Source organism: Lycorma delicatula, chromosome 1 (genome assembly GCF_047948215.1).
Source record: "Lycorma delicatula isolate Av1 chromosome 1, ASM4794821v1, whole genome shotgun sequence".
NCBI lineage: Eukaryota > Metazoa > Arthropoda > Insecta > Hemiptera > Fulgoridae > Lycorma > Lycorma delicatula.
In genome coordinates, this window is record NC_134455.1 from 169,604,163 (window position 1) to 169,621,337 (window position 17,175).

The 17,175-nt window shown below is 30.1% G+C and overlaps 1 protein-coding gene across 2 annotated transcripts in view; it reads right to left on the reverse strand.

The window, feature by feature from the left end:
• Nucleotides 1-17,175, reverse strand: part of ttv (exostosin glycosyltransferase 1 ttv) — a 672,327-nt gene that overhangs the window by 621,557 nt on the left and 33,595 nt on the right. For both annotated transcript variants that reach the window (XR_012756526.1, XM_075367109.1), the window contains exon 2: nt 14,528-14,772. Coding sequence is in view for 1 of the 2 variants with exons in the window: in XM_075367109.1 (XP_075223224.1) it covers nt 14,528-14,772 (245 nt within the window). In the remaining variant the exon portion in view is untranslated. The remainder of the gene's footprint in view (nt 1-14,527; nt 14,773-17,175) is intronic.

Below are 17,175 nucleotides of genomic sequence, written 5' to 3' on the forward strand. Positions count from 1 at the left end.
CTGAAGGGATCGAGCCGACTCTTTCTTACCATATACCTCTTTCCCTTATTCTTGAGAATTCTTACTCAGGGTGGGCGGTAAGCTGTCGATATATGCCCTCTAAATCCATACTAAGGATGTGGATATAAAATTACTGGGATATTTATTTGTCCGGAACATTCCCTGATTCCTATCCAATGATTACTTGCTATTTTTTCTTAATACATAATTACGAATAACAACCGAAAGTTATTAAAACAGCTGACAAAAGACGTAACAGACTGAAAAATTTATTCCTTCAGGTAAAGCGAAAACCATTATACAGCTTAAGTGTGAGTAGACACTTGCCTGCATTTTCCAAGTTATTTTCTATCGCAGAAAATTACCCATATTACACAGGTTAATAAAACAGCTTTAACTGAATTGTTGAAAAGCAGAAACTAAACATTTTAACAGAATAAGTGACGGGAAGAACACGAGTAACCTTCACTAACACAACTCTGCCTTTAAAATCAAAAACACTATGTTGAGGAACCAGAAGGTACATTTTCTTTTTGAAACTGAGGTTTTTGTGATGCTATGTAATTTTCGATGTTGTACTGTTTGTTAGACGGGATGGCGTTAGCATTGCTGAGTCTATCACAAAGAAATTAAAAATTTCTGAAATATGGCTTTTTAAATTATTGAGAATTCCTTAAACTGAGTATGAATCGAATATAGAAATATAATGATGAAATTGTGAAAAATTAAAAAAAAAATCGAGGATAAAACATTTTGAATAATAGTGAGGCAGTCAAGATTTAGATTGTTACAACTGATATTTCAGGGAAGATTAAAGGAGCGCAGAAAACTTGTAAAGCAGTAATATTAAAACTTCTAACTACTAAAATTTAAAGCAGAGGTCAAAAAAGGTAATAACAGTCACATGGATTGCCAACATCTGATAACAGATGGTAAGTAAGAACAGAAAAAGATCTACAAATAAATAAAGTAGAAAAAAAGAACAAAAAAAGTCAAACTCGAACACAGTTTAGCGAGATGTCAGCCTTGAGCTTAACATCTACACTCCAGTCATAATTTTCAATCAAAAATCAATCGATTTTCGGGAAGTCGAATTTAGAACAAAAGTAGAGTACAAATTAGAATACAGAAGTCCACGCAATGACTCGTATTCTGCAGGGCAAAAATATGTAAGCCGGCAGAAATACATCACCAGTTGGGAACAAAAGAGAAAACATTTTCAAACAGTTTCGCATTTTAGATCGCTATATGAAGGAAGGTAAAATGTAAGCGGGAAGAGTGCGAAAATTCTTCTTACAGTTTTAATCTTGCGATGTGTAATTACGTGTTCAGTCTTATAGAAAGTACCTTGCGAAGCGGTAGTATCATTCCGGTGAAGTCCAAATGCGACTAGGAAATGATTATTGCATGCAGGACGGAAATTTTTCAACAAATGCATGGGAACATCATTAATTCAAATGCAAGGTTAATGTTTACTTAAAAATTTACCGTAGCATGATCATGTAGATAACTAGATCGGCAGAATTAAATTTTCAGGAATAAATACAATAAAAATTCATAAATAATAAAAAAACTGCTTTTTTTCTATGCAGGTACAAATAACCGCAATAATATGAGCAAATACAAAATTATTATTTAATTTTAATGTACAAATACATTTAATACGAACGATGAAATACACCGAAACGTCATATTTGTAAACGTTGTTGTCATGACGATAAATACTAAGATTTAGCAAAAGCACGTCGCGTTACTAGAGTAATGAGATGAGGTAAAATATATGTAGCCTACAATGCTTAGCATGATCACAGAACATTAAAGACGAGACCATATTACAAATCAAATGAATTACTGTGTATCACGACATACAATTCGCCGAATCCAAAATCTAAATACATCCTGTAGGCCTACCGATCTATATACTAAAGTAGAGTTAACAGATGCGAACAAACAATAACAAATTATAAATACGTACAGTAAAACTAAATTATTATACTTCTACCCAATTAAATAACTATGAAACGTAAATATGTTAAATTAGCTTCTGGATTAATAAATTCGGTTCATTACATTAGTAATACATTTTTTTTTTAAGAATCTGACCCCAGTGATTAAGTAAAATAAGTATAATGAAAAAAAATATATATCACTAAGTTAGAACAATATAGTAACCTAAAAATGCTCGTTAACAATCACTTATTCACAAAAATTAGATACAACGCGGTGTACTGTACAGAGTACTGTAATACTGTATTGTAACGAAGTACAGTAAACAAGAGCTAAAGAATAACCTGAAATATAACTCCTACTACTCAAATAAACTAATAAAAACTGTTTTAATTCGATAGTAAAACGAAATCTAACATTAAAATTGGAAAAACTGATAAAATTTCAATCTTAACGAGGCGTTTGTAAATTCTAAAGGTTATATCTGTTAAGTTTGGTTTTTTCACCAGTCAAAGGCAGTTAGGTTAATATAAATCGGTTAGGTTAGTATAAATAGATAAAATTATTATAATATACATTTTTAATTAATAAATTTTTAATATACAACTTAATTATTATATTATAATGATATGATTAATAAAACAGAAATGATTTCATTTATATAAATATTTTTAAAACAGGAATGCTAAATGTCATGTTTTTCATTCGTGGATTACACCTAGTACTAAATTATTATTGTACTTATGATTGTACTCATTCGGTTAGTTTTATTATTTTCAGATAATTATGGTATAATTACGGTATTCAGATTTTAATGTCAAAAATGAGGAAAAACGTTGTAATTAGAAAAAAATGTGCTTAATGATTTTCGTACGGATCCTATTTTAAAAAATCCACATTCAAATGGTGAACTTTTTCTCGTCTTATTTTATTTTTTATTTAGATTGTTACTGTAATAAATAGTAATGTTATTGTGAATGAAATGTGAACAAAATGATTATTGTGAATGTTATACTTGTTAATAAAATTTTAATTTTCTTTTTAATATTAATCTTTCGGTTGGAGACCAACTACACATTTTTGTACCGAAAAGATAATTTATTTTCCTCGTCAGAAGACTGTTAAATAGAGTAATAATCATACTACGCCTAAAAAATGTCAATATTCCTGTTATAGTATAACTATTTATTAATTATTATTCTGTTATATTATACTGCATGTTCATTTTAAAACGCAACCCATGCAAAATACTTTTTAGAAAAGTTAATACAATAATTTCGGATAATGAGATCGGTAGCACTACAAATTGTTGTTTTATAATCAGCTGATACAATTTTCTACTTCTTTTTGGTGAATGGTTACTAATTTTTGGTTATCTGTGTTTTTTATTAAGAAGAAACGGTTTTGAATACGGAAGAAAGGATTTCTATTGTGGAAAATTATTTAGTAACTAAATCTTTTGTTTTGTGCCAAGAAGCTTTTCAATTGCAGTTTACCGGTAAAAATGTACCAAATAAATCTTCAATTCATCGTTTGATTAAGAAATATAGAGAAACTGGTTCTCTTTGCAATCGGAGAAGTAGCCGGAAACGTTCAGTACTTAATGACAAAACATTGGAAGATGATCTTTTTAAACTTACCTAGTAAATCATTACGAAAAAAAAACGAATATCTGTATACTGATTTTAAAGCTACCCGGCTACTTAACTTCCGAAGCCATACCGAATTCATGTATCACATGAATTATACCCGGTTGATTATGCTGCTAGGATCCACTGCTGCCAGTGGTTTAATCAGTTTGTTCGGGAGAGATTAAAAGTGTTGGAAAATACGTTTTTTTACAGATGAGGCTTAGTTTCATTTGAGTGGTTACGTTAATAGTCGAAATGATCACTATTGGAGCACCAATAATCCTCACATCACCCACTCACCTCTACACTCGCAGAACATTGGTGTGCGGTGGGCAATTTCCATGCGAAGAATAATTGGCCCCATATTCTTTGAAAAAACTCTTAATGCAAACCTCTAACAAGAAATTGTAACGCAATTTATTGCAAATTTAAAATTAAATGAGAGAGATTCGTGGTTCAAAAAGATGGGGCCACATGTCATACGGCAAGAGCAACAATGGACCTTTTGAGAAATCTCTTTTGTGAAGAGTAATATCGACTGGTTTATGGTCAGCTAAGTCACCAGATCTTTCTCCTGTAATTTTTTTCTCCGGGTATATCTAGGAAATATCGTGTATTAAAAAATAATTCACACACCACTGAAGAGCTGAAAGGCAACATAACTCGGAAGGGTTGCACGGAATATGAAAAGGAAGTGTAAAGGCTTGCAACGATGAAAATGGTGTGAAAACTTGTTAGTAAAAGTTTTAATTTGTTTATTCAATTTTTTCATTATACTGTTGGTAACTTGAAAACCATTGATTCAAAAACGATCAAATTGTGCGTAGAAAGTAAGAAAACATTTTTAATTCGTTAAAATTTATAATTTTTTATTTTATACGCTTTTTTCACGCGATGGTAAATTTGACAACATAGAAAATTAATACAAAAATCCTTAGTTTTCTTTTCATATCTAATTTTTCTCTGGGTTTTTTGAAGTCCTGATATAACGAAATTTTAGTGACGAAATGAAAATTTAATCTGTTACAAAAACTGGGGAATAAAATAGAACCTGCCTCGATCTTTTATTTTGATATAACGCGAGTATTTAATTTAGTATCTTAACTAAACGTCAGGTAACAGAGAAACTGTACATATATTAGGTACAAAATCAAATTTATGTATTGTAAAATATATACACAATATATAAATAATATAAAATACACACACACACACACACACACACACACACACACACACACACACACACACACACACACACACACACACACACACACACACGCACACACACACACACACACGCACATGAAATAAAATATATATGTATAAAGAAGACAATCCTTTTTTTACATCAAAAGATGTATGAAGACACTACGAAAAATGTAACATCAAACAACAGAAATGGGAACTAGACCACTGGAAAAGTTCAGTAAAGTTTAACAAAAAGGTTATGCCATCGTGTGTAGGCGATTCATCACATCACTCGGAGCCGTTTGCTTATAAAACCTATGCTACCGACCTTAAGGTATGAGATGATCTTGATCACGTTGCGACCGGGCAAAATACAGGTTATTCATAAAAACCAAAACACCTAAAGCCTCAATAAAACATTAAACTGAAACAATAAAATATTTTTACATCGAAAAATATTCTATTGGAGTTGCTCTAACCTTTATTTAATCTATTTTTAAGGTTTAAAGTAACATATTCGTCACGAATGATGTATAACACGACAAAACATCATTACTAAAACAGCTTGCATGATTATTTAAATAACTTTAATAGTAGATTCACTTCCTCTATTAAAAAGGAAAAAAAAGAAAAAGTAATAGGCTTAATGTACACAATATCACATAATGTGTGTAAACATGCCCGTAAACGTGGACGCGCGCACACAAATATAAAAATAGTCATCACACTTCCTGCTGTCCTACCGTGAATAAAAAGGAAGATAATGTTTAAAAACTATCACATACAAAACGCCAGTTTTATCCGAAATCTAACTATCCCTGAATGAGTTTTTCTCAGATTGCTCAAAATAACACTTTTTCAAGATTAAATCTTTTTAATTCAAAAATTATGCAGTAAATTCCATGTTTATAGGTAAAGCCTCTAGAGAGTAAAATATGCATGACTGTGTACATTTATTCACATACATCATAATATAAACAGAATTCTCTAACTAGATTATTTTACTCTCAAAATGCCAAAAAAAAAAAAAACTTAGGGAGGTATTTTTTTTTTTTTAATAGTAAATTTAAAAAAAGCAATATATATGAGGTAGTAGACCAAAAAAAAAGAATAATTAAATGTACAGTGTTTCTTTTGTTTTAAATAAATCATTACAAGGGAGGATTAATGAATTTAAACTCGACGGTTATAAAACCGGAAGTTGAAATCTAATTATTCTGTTTGTATGCATAAGTAATGTCGTTAATTGTTAAAGGTATTCAGAAATTCGATGCACTTACTGCGAGACGAGATAGGTGCAACGCATTTATGAACAGCTTTAATAGAGCTTCGCTAGCACAGCTTTGCATGCAAACAAAATAATTAGATTCAACCCCTCGCCTATGAAATTTGATTGGATCACCTCACTACCTCGCTCCCGTCATTTCATTTACACAAAAACACGTATTTCCAAACATACTCAACAAATAAAATTTGAGACGGTGTATGCGAGCGCGCACGCGATTAAGTACGTGTAAAAATGCGCTCTTACGTGAACAGATTTTTTTCACATTTTCATTTTAACTCTTTCGGCAGGGTAGACACCCATGAATATTCAATATAATAATACAAGTACTTTTAACAAAAAAGAAAAAAATCGAAGAAACACGCACACAGTTTCGAGTGTAAAGGCTTAATCAGTTAGATAACACTGTTCTTTTTACTGTACTCATCCTTGAACACGATGTAAAAAAATAACAACAAATATTAAGGAATGTAATTTTACCTTGCAAAAAAAATCAAAAAAATGTCATATTTTTAAACGAATCTGGCAGAAGTCATTATTACAGTAGAAATAAAGATACGTACGGCTGATGCTCCAAGTGATATGTACTCCCTAACAAATTAATTAGAGTACTTTCTCATTCATCTCCAAAGATTTAAGACGGGGAAATCATTAGTAAAAAATAATTCGATATCTAGCCGGTCTCGTAAAAATCTATACTATAACTCGATTCCAAGTTTATTGAATTTTGCGGACAATTATCATAAACAGAAATAGTGGCCGTTATGGACAGAAATTTTTATTTTTTTAAAAACTTTTTTTTCATACGCATCCGAATGCAGTGAAACATTTTTCGTCTAACGTAAACTCTCAATCGAATAGTACCACACACGGTTCTGGCAACTCTGTGACCCGGCACAGAGAAGGCCTGCTTTTGTAGCAATAATAAATTTCATTCATAACTGTATAAACTTTTTTAACGAAAAATCCCTATTTTTTTAAGTAGAAATTATAAAAAATCTTTCCAAAAGCGGAGCTTTTGTAAAGATTTTTTACACATTATAATTCGCTGATATCGACCGACTCCCGTTTCGAGATGCAAAGATACATCTTACGATAGTTTACAAAATCTACTGTCGTATAATGTAATAGTGAAAAGTAAATAAAAACTTAAGTGAATAAATTACAAAATACATTTTTCTAAATAAGGATTTGAAAATCCCGATTGACAATTAAAAAAAAAGTTTTTTTTACAAAAGTGATAGTAAAATTACGAACTTTATAACTTTCATGTTTTAATATATATATATAATTAAATGTACAAGGTAATTAATTATCTTCATTAAATATTGGTACTCCAATACAGTAAATTCATTAATCAAGAAGTTCGTTAGAACTTCGCCGGTAAGAGTCCGCACTGGACGGCACGGCGAAGTCAACGAACTATGTTTACAGTTCTAAACATGACCTACCCTAAAAGTGAAATGAAAGTGTGTTAAAGAATTAAAAAATAAGAATGAAAACATTATATTTCAATTCAACTGGATTTGAAATATAAGGATACTTTCAAAAAATACTCGAATTTTGTTAGACAACCTTTTTTTTCTTCCATTTGATGAACCGCGGGAATCGAATATGTCACTTATTTCTCAAAAAGGTGGATTTACGAATCGCACCGCTAAATAGCAGTACTTAACGGTGCCTTTGAATAAAACTGTTACCAGCCTGATTTTAATTATATATAATATTATATTATAATATTATATTATACATATCATATTTACAGAAACAATGCAATTCTTATGATTATTCGTTGTTTAATAAATGAAATCATAAGAGTAAGAGTAAGGGTAAGAGTTTTAGTTAACATGTATTTTTTTTTAACAAAATTCTAAATTAATAACAGATTTTGATTATAGAAATGTAGTGTCTTACATTTTTTGATAACAGTAACATTTTGTTAAAAACAGTTTTACTTATATTACAGAGAGTTTTGTTTTTTGAGCGGAAGAAATGATAACTGCGAACTCTTACCGTACGGATTACAATTTCATTGTAAATTTTTGGATAGAATTTACTGTATATGGAGTACGTACTATAGGTAGATTTATTGTACGTTTACTACTTTTCAATAGAACTGGAGACAAAAATGTTCACAGAAATATTTCGTACATATCACCGATATATATCGTATTATAAAATCTAAACTTAACATATAATCATTAGAAATAGGGATTGTTCCGTTCGACATTCACATCAAATTTTAATAGTTTATTTAATCATTAGCTATATCTGTATGCATTTACTTACAGTTAAAATTACTTTTTATAACTTAGGGTAAAAAATAATTTTCTCAGTTACAAAAAACTTATATGAAGACCGAGTCTTTTTACTAAATATATTTCTCTTTTCAATCCTTTCATTCTCTTTTTAACGCTAATAAATACTGTTTATTGTGATATCTTTAAATTAAGCGGTACGGAATTAATTGAGGAACAGAGTTATTATTTGTAAAAAAAGAAAAAAAATAACGCACGTGCGATAGAACTTTCAAATGTTTCAAAACGTTTTAGCCAGATTGTGGTTAATGATACTACGTACTTTTAAAAATAAATTATTTTCCGTTTATCAAATTGTCCGGAAAAGAATAAAAATAGGAACTCAGTTCATATTTCAAAACAGTCATAAAAATGATTAAATTATCTATGTGTATTTCCTAGAAAATATGCTTTATACAGATTTAAAGCAATCGGTTTTATTATTTTCAGTATCTCTTATATTCCATTTTACACTTTTCATTCACGCAAGCAGTAATTCTAATTTAAAACACGATACGACAAAAATAAATAAACCGTAACCCAAAATATTCAGCCGCTTTTCATAAAATTTAACGAGTTAAAATAATAATGAAAGAAATTAAGTAGGAATATATTGAATTTTAGGCGAATGATATCGCATTGGATACAAATTTAAAGGATAAAGTTACTCTAGATCAAGTTATACTTAAGACAAGACTACTTAAGTCTGTAAGCGAATCATAAACAGTGCACGTCAAAAGTCTCAGTTTACCGGGTCATGTATCTTCTGTTATGCAACACTTCGCTTCTTCCCTTAATTTCCGACCACATTTAATCTATCTATCCTGAACGACCGCAAAACCCTAAATGAAATATATCCTATTTCTGACACTTTCTTACAGAGAAGCACTATTATTTTATACACAAAAGATAATAAATTAAGAATTTAAAAAAAAAATGTATAGCGATTACATATTTAATAAACATCATCTTCCTAACATCAATATAAATAGTAACTTTACAGCGGTTGTGTCATATTTTCTTCTGATATAGATTAGTTTTATTTTATCAATCATATTTATTTGAAACAAAACCCAACAAAAAATCAGAAAAACGACAAAACTATTAAAGACAAATATTTTCACGAACTTCAGTTTGTAACTAATTTTTGGTCCGAGTACTATCTTATGAAATACTTTATGTAGTATGAAATTTTGCACGGAGACACATCTAATATGAAAAAAATCAATCCCCCATCTGATGAGCCCTAATGACGCGTAATAATCCTGTAATCCAAAGTGTACGGAGATCTGAATGAAGGGTATACAATTCAGTCGGATATTTCAAAATTTTATACGATTCCGGATGAGCAAGACTGTTCTGGTAGAAATCCGGTACATGTTCTCGTTCCGGTTAAAAAAATTGTTTATCAACGGAATCCTGCCTAGAGTGGATCTTTTTGTCTTTTCTCTGAATAATCGAGTCGATCGTTCTTTCTCACAACTCACCCCTTTCCAGTTCGTATTCCTTTCCAAGTTTTTGATTCCGCAGCTGAAGTTCTAATTCCGTTACATCCATGAAGATTCCAGGATCCTACGCAATCTCCGGATCCGTAATGCGATCTAACGGTAGGTAGGTACCCTACCACTAAATCACCCGGGGACTAGTCGGGAAAATGTTTATCGGAAAAGCTGGCCTCCTAATACATACAGATGCATAAATAAAAGTTCATTCTAATCGAGTGATAAGTGAAACTTAACTTAAAAATTAAAAGTAGTTACAGATGATTTGCCAACTCCCTCGAGTTCTCTACGGAGAGACGGTATGTGTGTAGCAATTATTTAAAGCCAATTTTGACGTACAATATATATACAAATACAGAAAAGTTTTTTTATTTAAGTAAACAGTTTAATTAAAAACTTCACATAACATTAATATCAAAATGGATTTATAGTGTTCTCTATTCTGACCAAGATTTAAAATAACCTGGATATTATGAAATAATTTTTATTTTTTTAAATAATTCATGTATTTTTCAATAATTTTGTGAAAACTGTCTGTAAATGCTATAAACATGAATAAAAACAAAAATATTACAGAAAACATATTACATCTTTTTCAGAAATGCAGGTTTTGTTTTTTTTTAGATCTTTGAATTAATGCAAATTTTACTCCTACAAACAAAAAAGAAGTAATCTTGTAGAACAACGGACTTATTTTACAATTTTTAATATATCCTCTGTCTTTAATAATCTTGTGATCATAAACATTTCGTTCGTGTTTTCTGATCCCAAGTCTCAATCAGGACCTGTATGTATCCACTCTTGAAGTTCTTCGATTGTATCGGCTTGGACCAATTAAAATCTGTACTTCTTTCTACAAAGACAATACCAATTTAATCGCCCCTATGACTGACGTATAGATATTTCACCGTAAATTATATTTCATTTAACTAGATCAGCTCAGCAGCCATAACAAAAATTATAATGCTTACGTTTATAATTAAATATAAATAAAAATTTTAATAAAAATAAAAATACTTATTACAGCTAACGAGACCAAATGTCTAACTATACTGGTCGTGTTATATATAACTGCCGAAATATTTCAAAGCTCAAAGATGTCACTTCAAACGGAAAAAATAGCGGATCGTCTATTTTTACTTCCCGATCAATTTTTTTCAGAATCTACGAAACTACATTTCTTCGATGCCTTCAAAAAATAAAAATTAAACGAAATTAACCTCTTTAACTATTTTTAACGCACCACGACTTTAGACCCTGGTAGTACCCGCAGAAAAAATTATTCTTTTAACTGCCTGATAATACGCCTTTTTCATTGCTCTTGTCCAGTCTGGACGTTTTCGAACCAATGATTTTCCTTTTATACGTAGTTTTTTAAATAATTATGATTTCAGCGGTAAGGAATGATTATAAGAAAAAAAAAATTATAATAATTTCAATAAACGCAGTTTGAAAAACAAAAAATCGCAAAATAATATAATAAAATAAGTCACCCTCCTCGTTTTTTTATCGTTATCATAAAACGAGTTATAACAATGATAGAAGATATTTAAGCCTTCGAACTTACTGGAAAAGAAGTAGAGCGGCTAGCCTCGGTTAACCCTATATCATTGCGAAACATATTCATCGAACAAAAGATGTACTTAAAAAATTATGAACCGAGGAAATCTAATCGGAGTTATAATCTATTTCAAAATATTTAATAAACTGTCATTAAAAACGGTTTTTCATTTACGAAACTTTACGAATGAGAGATACTATAACCTAACGATGACATCAAAAACTCATCAGTGGGAATTCAAGAAGTAATAATAAATACATTATACATAATATTCGTTATTCAAAAATATAAAGTCCATAATAGAATTTATTGCTGAAAGAAGCGGAAAAATCAACCTCACTAAGTTAAACGTAATAGTAATAACTGAATCTTCTTTGCAATACAACAATATCAAAGTAATTTTCTAACTGATATTTAATTATTCAAATATTAATTTAAAGGCGATTTCAAAAGATATCAAAATTCAAACGTAAAAAATTAATTCATATATTGTAAATAGAAAGTTTAAACAAAGTTTTTAAAGACAGAACGATCTAAGAAGTGAAATATAGTCAATAAAAAAAGGAAAGATTTTTGATTTAAATTACGTTTTACAGAAAAACATTGAAAATTACAAGAGAATAGGTTCAAAATTAAATTCTAAGAATGTTACCGATGAGTCGGGTACTTGCCGTAGAATTAGAGGATGTATAATACAATAAATATCATATTGGAAGAAAATATTAAGATAATAAATGCCAAAATTGCAAATACCGACAATGAAAGAAAAGGAGAATAATAAATTCAACACTTCATTGTGAATTTCTGTAACCTGCAAATATTTTATATAGATATCCTCCTTCCAGCAAGCAAGCATAAAGCGAATACGACAACCTAAGAAAAACGCGATGAGCCGATAAATATTTAAATAAACAAAATACAATAAATAGTTTCATCGGAACTACGGATAATTTCAAACTCCTGGGAGTAAGCCTCCGTATAAAGAATTGATTCCTGGTCAAAAGCAATCTGTACACGTGGACGGTTAAACCTCACACTTGAACAGAATAAGTTATGAAACATCAATCACTTGAAGCAGCTCACACCATCTTTTTGTTATATATGGGATGATATTTTCCTTACTAGATTCCTTCAGGAGGAACTATATCCATTAACTTTAAAATATTTTAATATTTCAAAATAACCCATATCGGCCGTACTTAAACATGAAAATTACCGAATTCCTTCACTTCGCTAGGTTTTTCAAACATTCTACACCCGATTTTCAACAGTAAAGTTTTACCCAAAATTGACGGAAATATTTCACTGAATGCGATAAAAATTCTTATTATATGTCACAAGGTTTTTTCCAGAATTGCCATCGGTTTTAATTTAAATAAGCGTCATTAAATTATGTAAAAAATGACGAGAAATAATCCATTTTTAAGTAAGCGAAAGAAAAGCTTCTCCGTGAATGGATCAAGTGGCTGCTCATTGAAAAACGTGTCGCGGACCAGATACAGTCAGTTTTTAACGCCTTAAAAAAAATGAAAACGTTAATTTCTCAAGTAATTCGCAATATCTGAAATTAATAGAGAAAACGCGACTTAAGATTTGAAGTTAACAACGTATTACGATTTTTTTTAGGAATTGGCAAAATCATTAACCTACTATACAAATAAAAATACAAAGTTTTCGATAAAATAGACAACCGTGAGTTGCGATTTGCGGTTTTCGTATGAAACAGAAAGGAATTATTTGAATAACCTCAAAAATAAAATAATGTAATTTCGAACGGTTAAAACATTCAGACCGTATGAAGATTGTTTGTGAGGTCAACACCAAATATAAGATTAGATTATTTTTTTTAATAGTTTTTATACGATATAATATTGTATTATTGTATTAAAAAGCATCGTTATACGAACGATATTATACTGCACTGATTAAAATTTTCATATTAAAGTCCGTGATCTAAACCTCACTGTACACAATTACTCCACTCCTACTGCAGTTTCATCTTCATCTTACCGTTCATTTATTTTGATATTACTCGATACGTCCGCACAGCGAAATGAACTGACAAGAGTCAGAGTACTACTTTGTCGCTGCTTGAATTAAAGCGACCGAAGCAGAATTATTATTTCTTGATTTGCATTTCATCCGCGCAGACAATTTTTGTACTATATCTTCGAAGACAATAATCAAAACCGGCCAGACCTAAAGAGAGAAATCGTACAAAGAGCGTTAATAAGAGTATATATAATCAATCTCCTACCGCATTTTTTTAATCAAATTATCTATTGCGATCTAGCAATCTGTAGTAAAACAAATACATCAATTACGGACACAAATCATACATAAAAAATATATAAAAAAAAAGGTAAAGCAAATACCGTCAAAACAAAGTATTAATCCAGACTAGGAAGGAACATTGTACTAGAGAGAAATAGTTTCAAAAAAGAATTGTACGATCGCTTTTACGGCATATATAAGATCAGATTATTTCTTTAATAGTTTTAATACGATATTATATTGTATTATAAAGTATCGTTATACGTACGATATTAAACTGCAATGATTAAAATTTTTATATTAAACCGACATATTTTTTATTTGAACTGATGTACAGTTAACTTGCTATTATTTTATTATAGTAACAGTAAACTTATGGAAAGATTTTGAACAAAACAATGCGATATTCTATTAAAATAATTTTAAAAAAGTAATAAATCATCATTAACTGTACGCAATATATTTTCAATGTAGAGTTCCTGAAACTGACACTATATGTTGCGTACTAAAAAGAGTAATTAAAATGGAAATTAGATAATTGCACTGAAAGACAAAAAACAAAAACTTTTTTGGCCGTTCGCTTCTTGTATTGGAGAAATTAGTACTAGTACTTTATATATATATACACACACACACACACACACACACACACAACTTAAGTAATAAACAATTTTATTTTAATAAATATCTTTCTATCCTAAAATTTAGAAGCGAACATAACAAAATCACTGGGTTACAAACTTAGGATACGGTACTAAAGGAATGTTTAACACGGAACGATTATTATTAGAAGTTTTTTTTTAACAGAACATTGTAAAATAAATACATAAAACCATCACCTGTCAAATTCTGCATTATCTTCATCACATCTTTCATCCTTAAGTTCTTTCCATGATTTGCCGTGACGACACGTTGTAACAAGTACAACATCTTGTTCGTTATGTAAATGATACAACGAGTTACGAGTTTCTGAACCGATTCCGTGCACGTATCGTTTACCTTTAAATGCCAGTAGATATCGTTTCGTCACCGGAAAATTATTAGTCGACACAAATCCTGGATCGCCTCCTCTTTCCGGATGGTTCTGAAAAATACGTTTTAAACGATTATTAATAAAACAACAAAAACAAATTAAAAACGTTAATAATTAACAATTAATTACGTTTAAGTTAAACGATACAAAAAAATTACAAGTCAAAAATAGTTATAATTAACAGCCTAACTACGAAAATTACGTCCCATTTCAATGATGGTATTCTACAAACAGTGTGAGAAGACAGGTATCGGTAAGCAAGGTAAAGAGGGAAAGGAAAGCACCACGTGCGTGCAGGAATATTAGACTAGTTAATTCATTTAATTTACTTGTACTTTGAAAAATGCAAAACAAATTACATTTAAGAACAGATACAACGTTTTTACTTGGCTTTTAAATCTTACGACAATATAGTTTAAGATAATAAGAGATTAAAGTAGTCTCAATTTTCATCCGTTTTACTTTTTTATCCGAAAACTATTTCGATCCTATCAAACTTCTTCCGTCAAGTTACTTCTTCAGGAAAAAAACCGTACTATAATATAAAACTTTGTTTAAAAGTAGCTTTTTTTTACGAAGTTGAAAAAATGAAACAAGTAAATTTTCGTTTTTTCTTTTGTCTTTTTTTTTGCCGTCTAAATTTAATTTCTTTTTTTTTTACAAGATTTAATGTCAAACTCTTTTTATCAAATAGAAGGGAATTCCTATTTTAAGTCAGAACAAAACTCGGTCTCAAAAATATCGGTTCTGCCATCCTTGCGTGTACTGATCACCTTACTTTCAAAAACAGCCCTTTCAATACGACTCCTCATGTCATTTTGACAATACAGCATAGGAACCTTCGATCCGATCCTTGCCATTACGAACTCTCGACTACAACACAATCTAGAATTTGAACACAAGGCTAGAATTAAACTCTCGTTCTGTGTAAAACTCCAATACTACCCTCTGCAATTGTCTCTTTACTAAGAGACTGAAGTGAACTGAAAAATGTTACATTACGTTATAGAAAATTAAACTACGATTCATTTTCGTTACTTACTCTAAAGAAGATTAAAATAATTATGAAAAAGCTTGTGGTCGTATTAACGGCTTTGATACTTTAATGAAGCTGATAAAACGTGTCCCCTAGCCCACTGTGACATCAGCACATCATCAAAAGAGGCTTTCAACAGAACGAAAGTTTATCTCACAGTCCTATGATGAATTTTTATCGTAAACACAATAAATAAATATTTTTTTTTATTTTTAAAGTTTCCTACAAAATTAAAATTAAAGGGTTTAATTTCAGTTTCAAAAAAAAAAAATAATAATCAGATAAAATCCAAGATCGGCTGAACCAATTTTTACGAACTTAAATGTAAACGCTCAAACCTCGATTGAGTTTCTTAAAATTTCAAGTTAACTGTACCTGTCGAAGATTTTCATTTTAACCTGTCATATACAAACATATTAGGAAGATTAAGCCAGGTTTTCAGGCTCCCTATTAGTATTTCCTTCTGAGAAATAACTAGTGGCGGGGAAATTTCTTATGATTTACTCATTTCGTTCTTACAAAAAATTCGAATAAAACAATTAAAGAGAATTCAGAGTCGATAGAATACTTTTTGATAAATTATTAAGGGAAAGCTTCATTTCCCTTAAGTAGTTACACTTTCCCTTTCCGAAAGAGATATTTTTTTTTTAAATTTAAACGAAAAGAATAAATATAATAGCAAGGAAGAATTAAAGCGAATAAAACAGAAAACATCTATTCCAAGAAAGATTTTTCGAATTTATGGTTGACGGTTCCCTTCCGGCTAAGACATCATAAATGTAACTCTTAGAAACACCGAGCGATACGGTTAGGATGTTTCCAGTTCCTTTACCTCTACCTGCGTTCAGTAGAATGATAAGCTTTGACAGAAAGACCGCCTTTGATTAAAACAGGAACCGTACCGAAATAGTAAAAAATAGCTTAATCGATAAGAAAACAAAAAACCTGTTCAAAAAATGTTTCTTAATTTCTCAGTATTAATATAAAAAAAGCATAGACTAGTATTTATAAATTGGTGTTATCGTTTTGATAAGGAGGCCAAAAAAATGCGTATAGAAATTAAAGATACAGTTATTACGTGGGGATGGTATGGTATTTAAATAAAAATATTTTTTTTAAATAACTGTAGCGGAGATGGAAGTTCTGCAACGACCCCGGACCTACTAAACATACTCCATTAAGAAAAACTCCTGTATATTTCCCCGTAATATTTTTAATATTATTATTAATGTAATAATTTATTCATTTGCGACGTAAAAATGACTGTTTTTCATTACTATGCATTTTAACTCGACTAACTTTTGCTCAATGAGGACACAAGAATTCCCATGACACGACACAAAAAATCTGATGTGGACACCATATGACCTCCTTGTACGCCTATTAAATTAAATTTACACATTATTTTTTAAATGAAA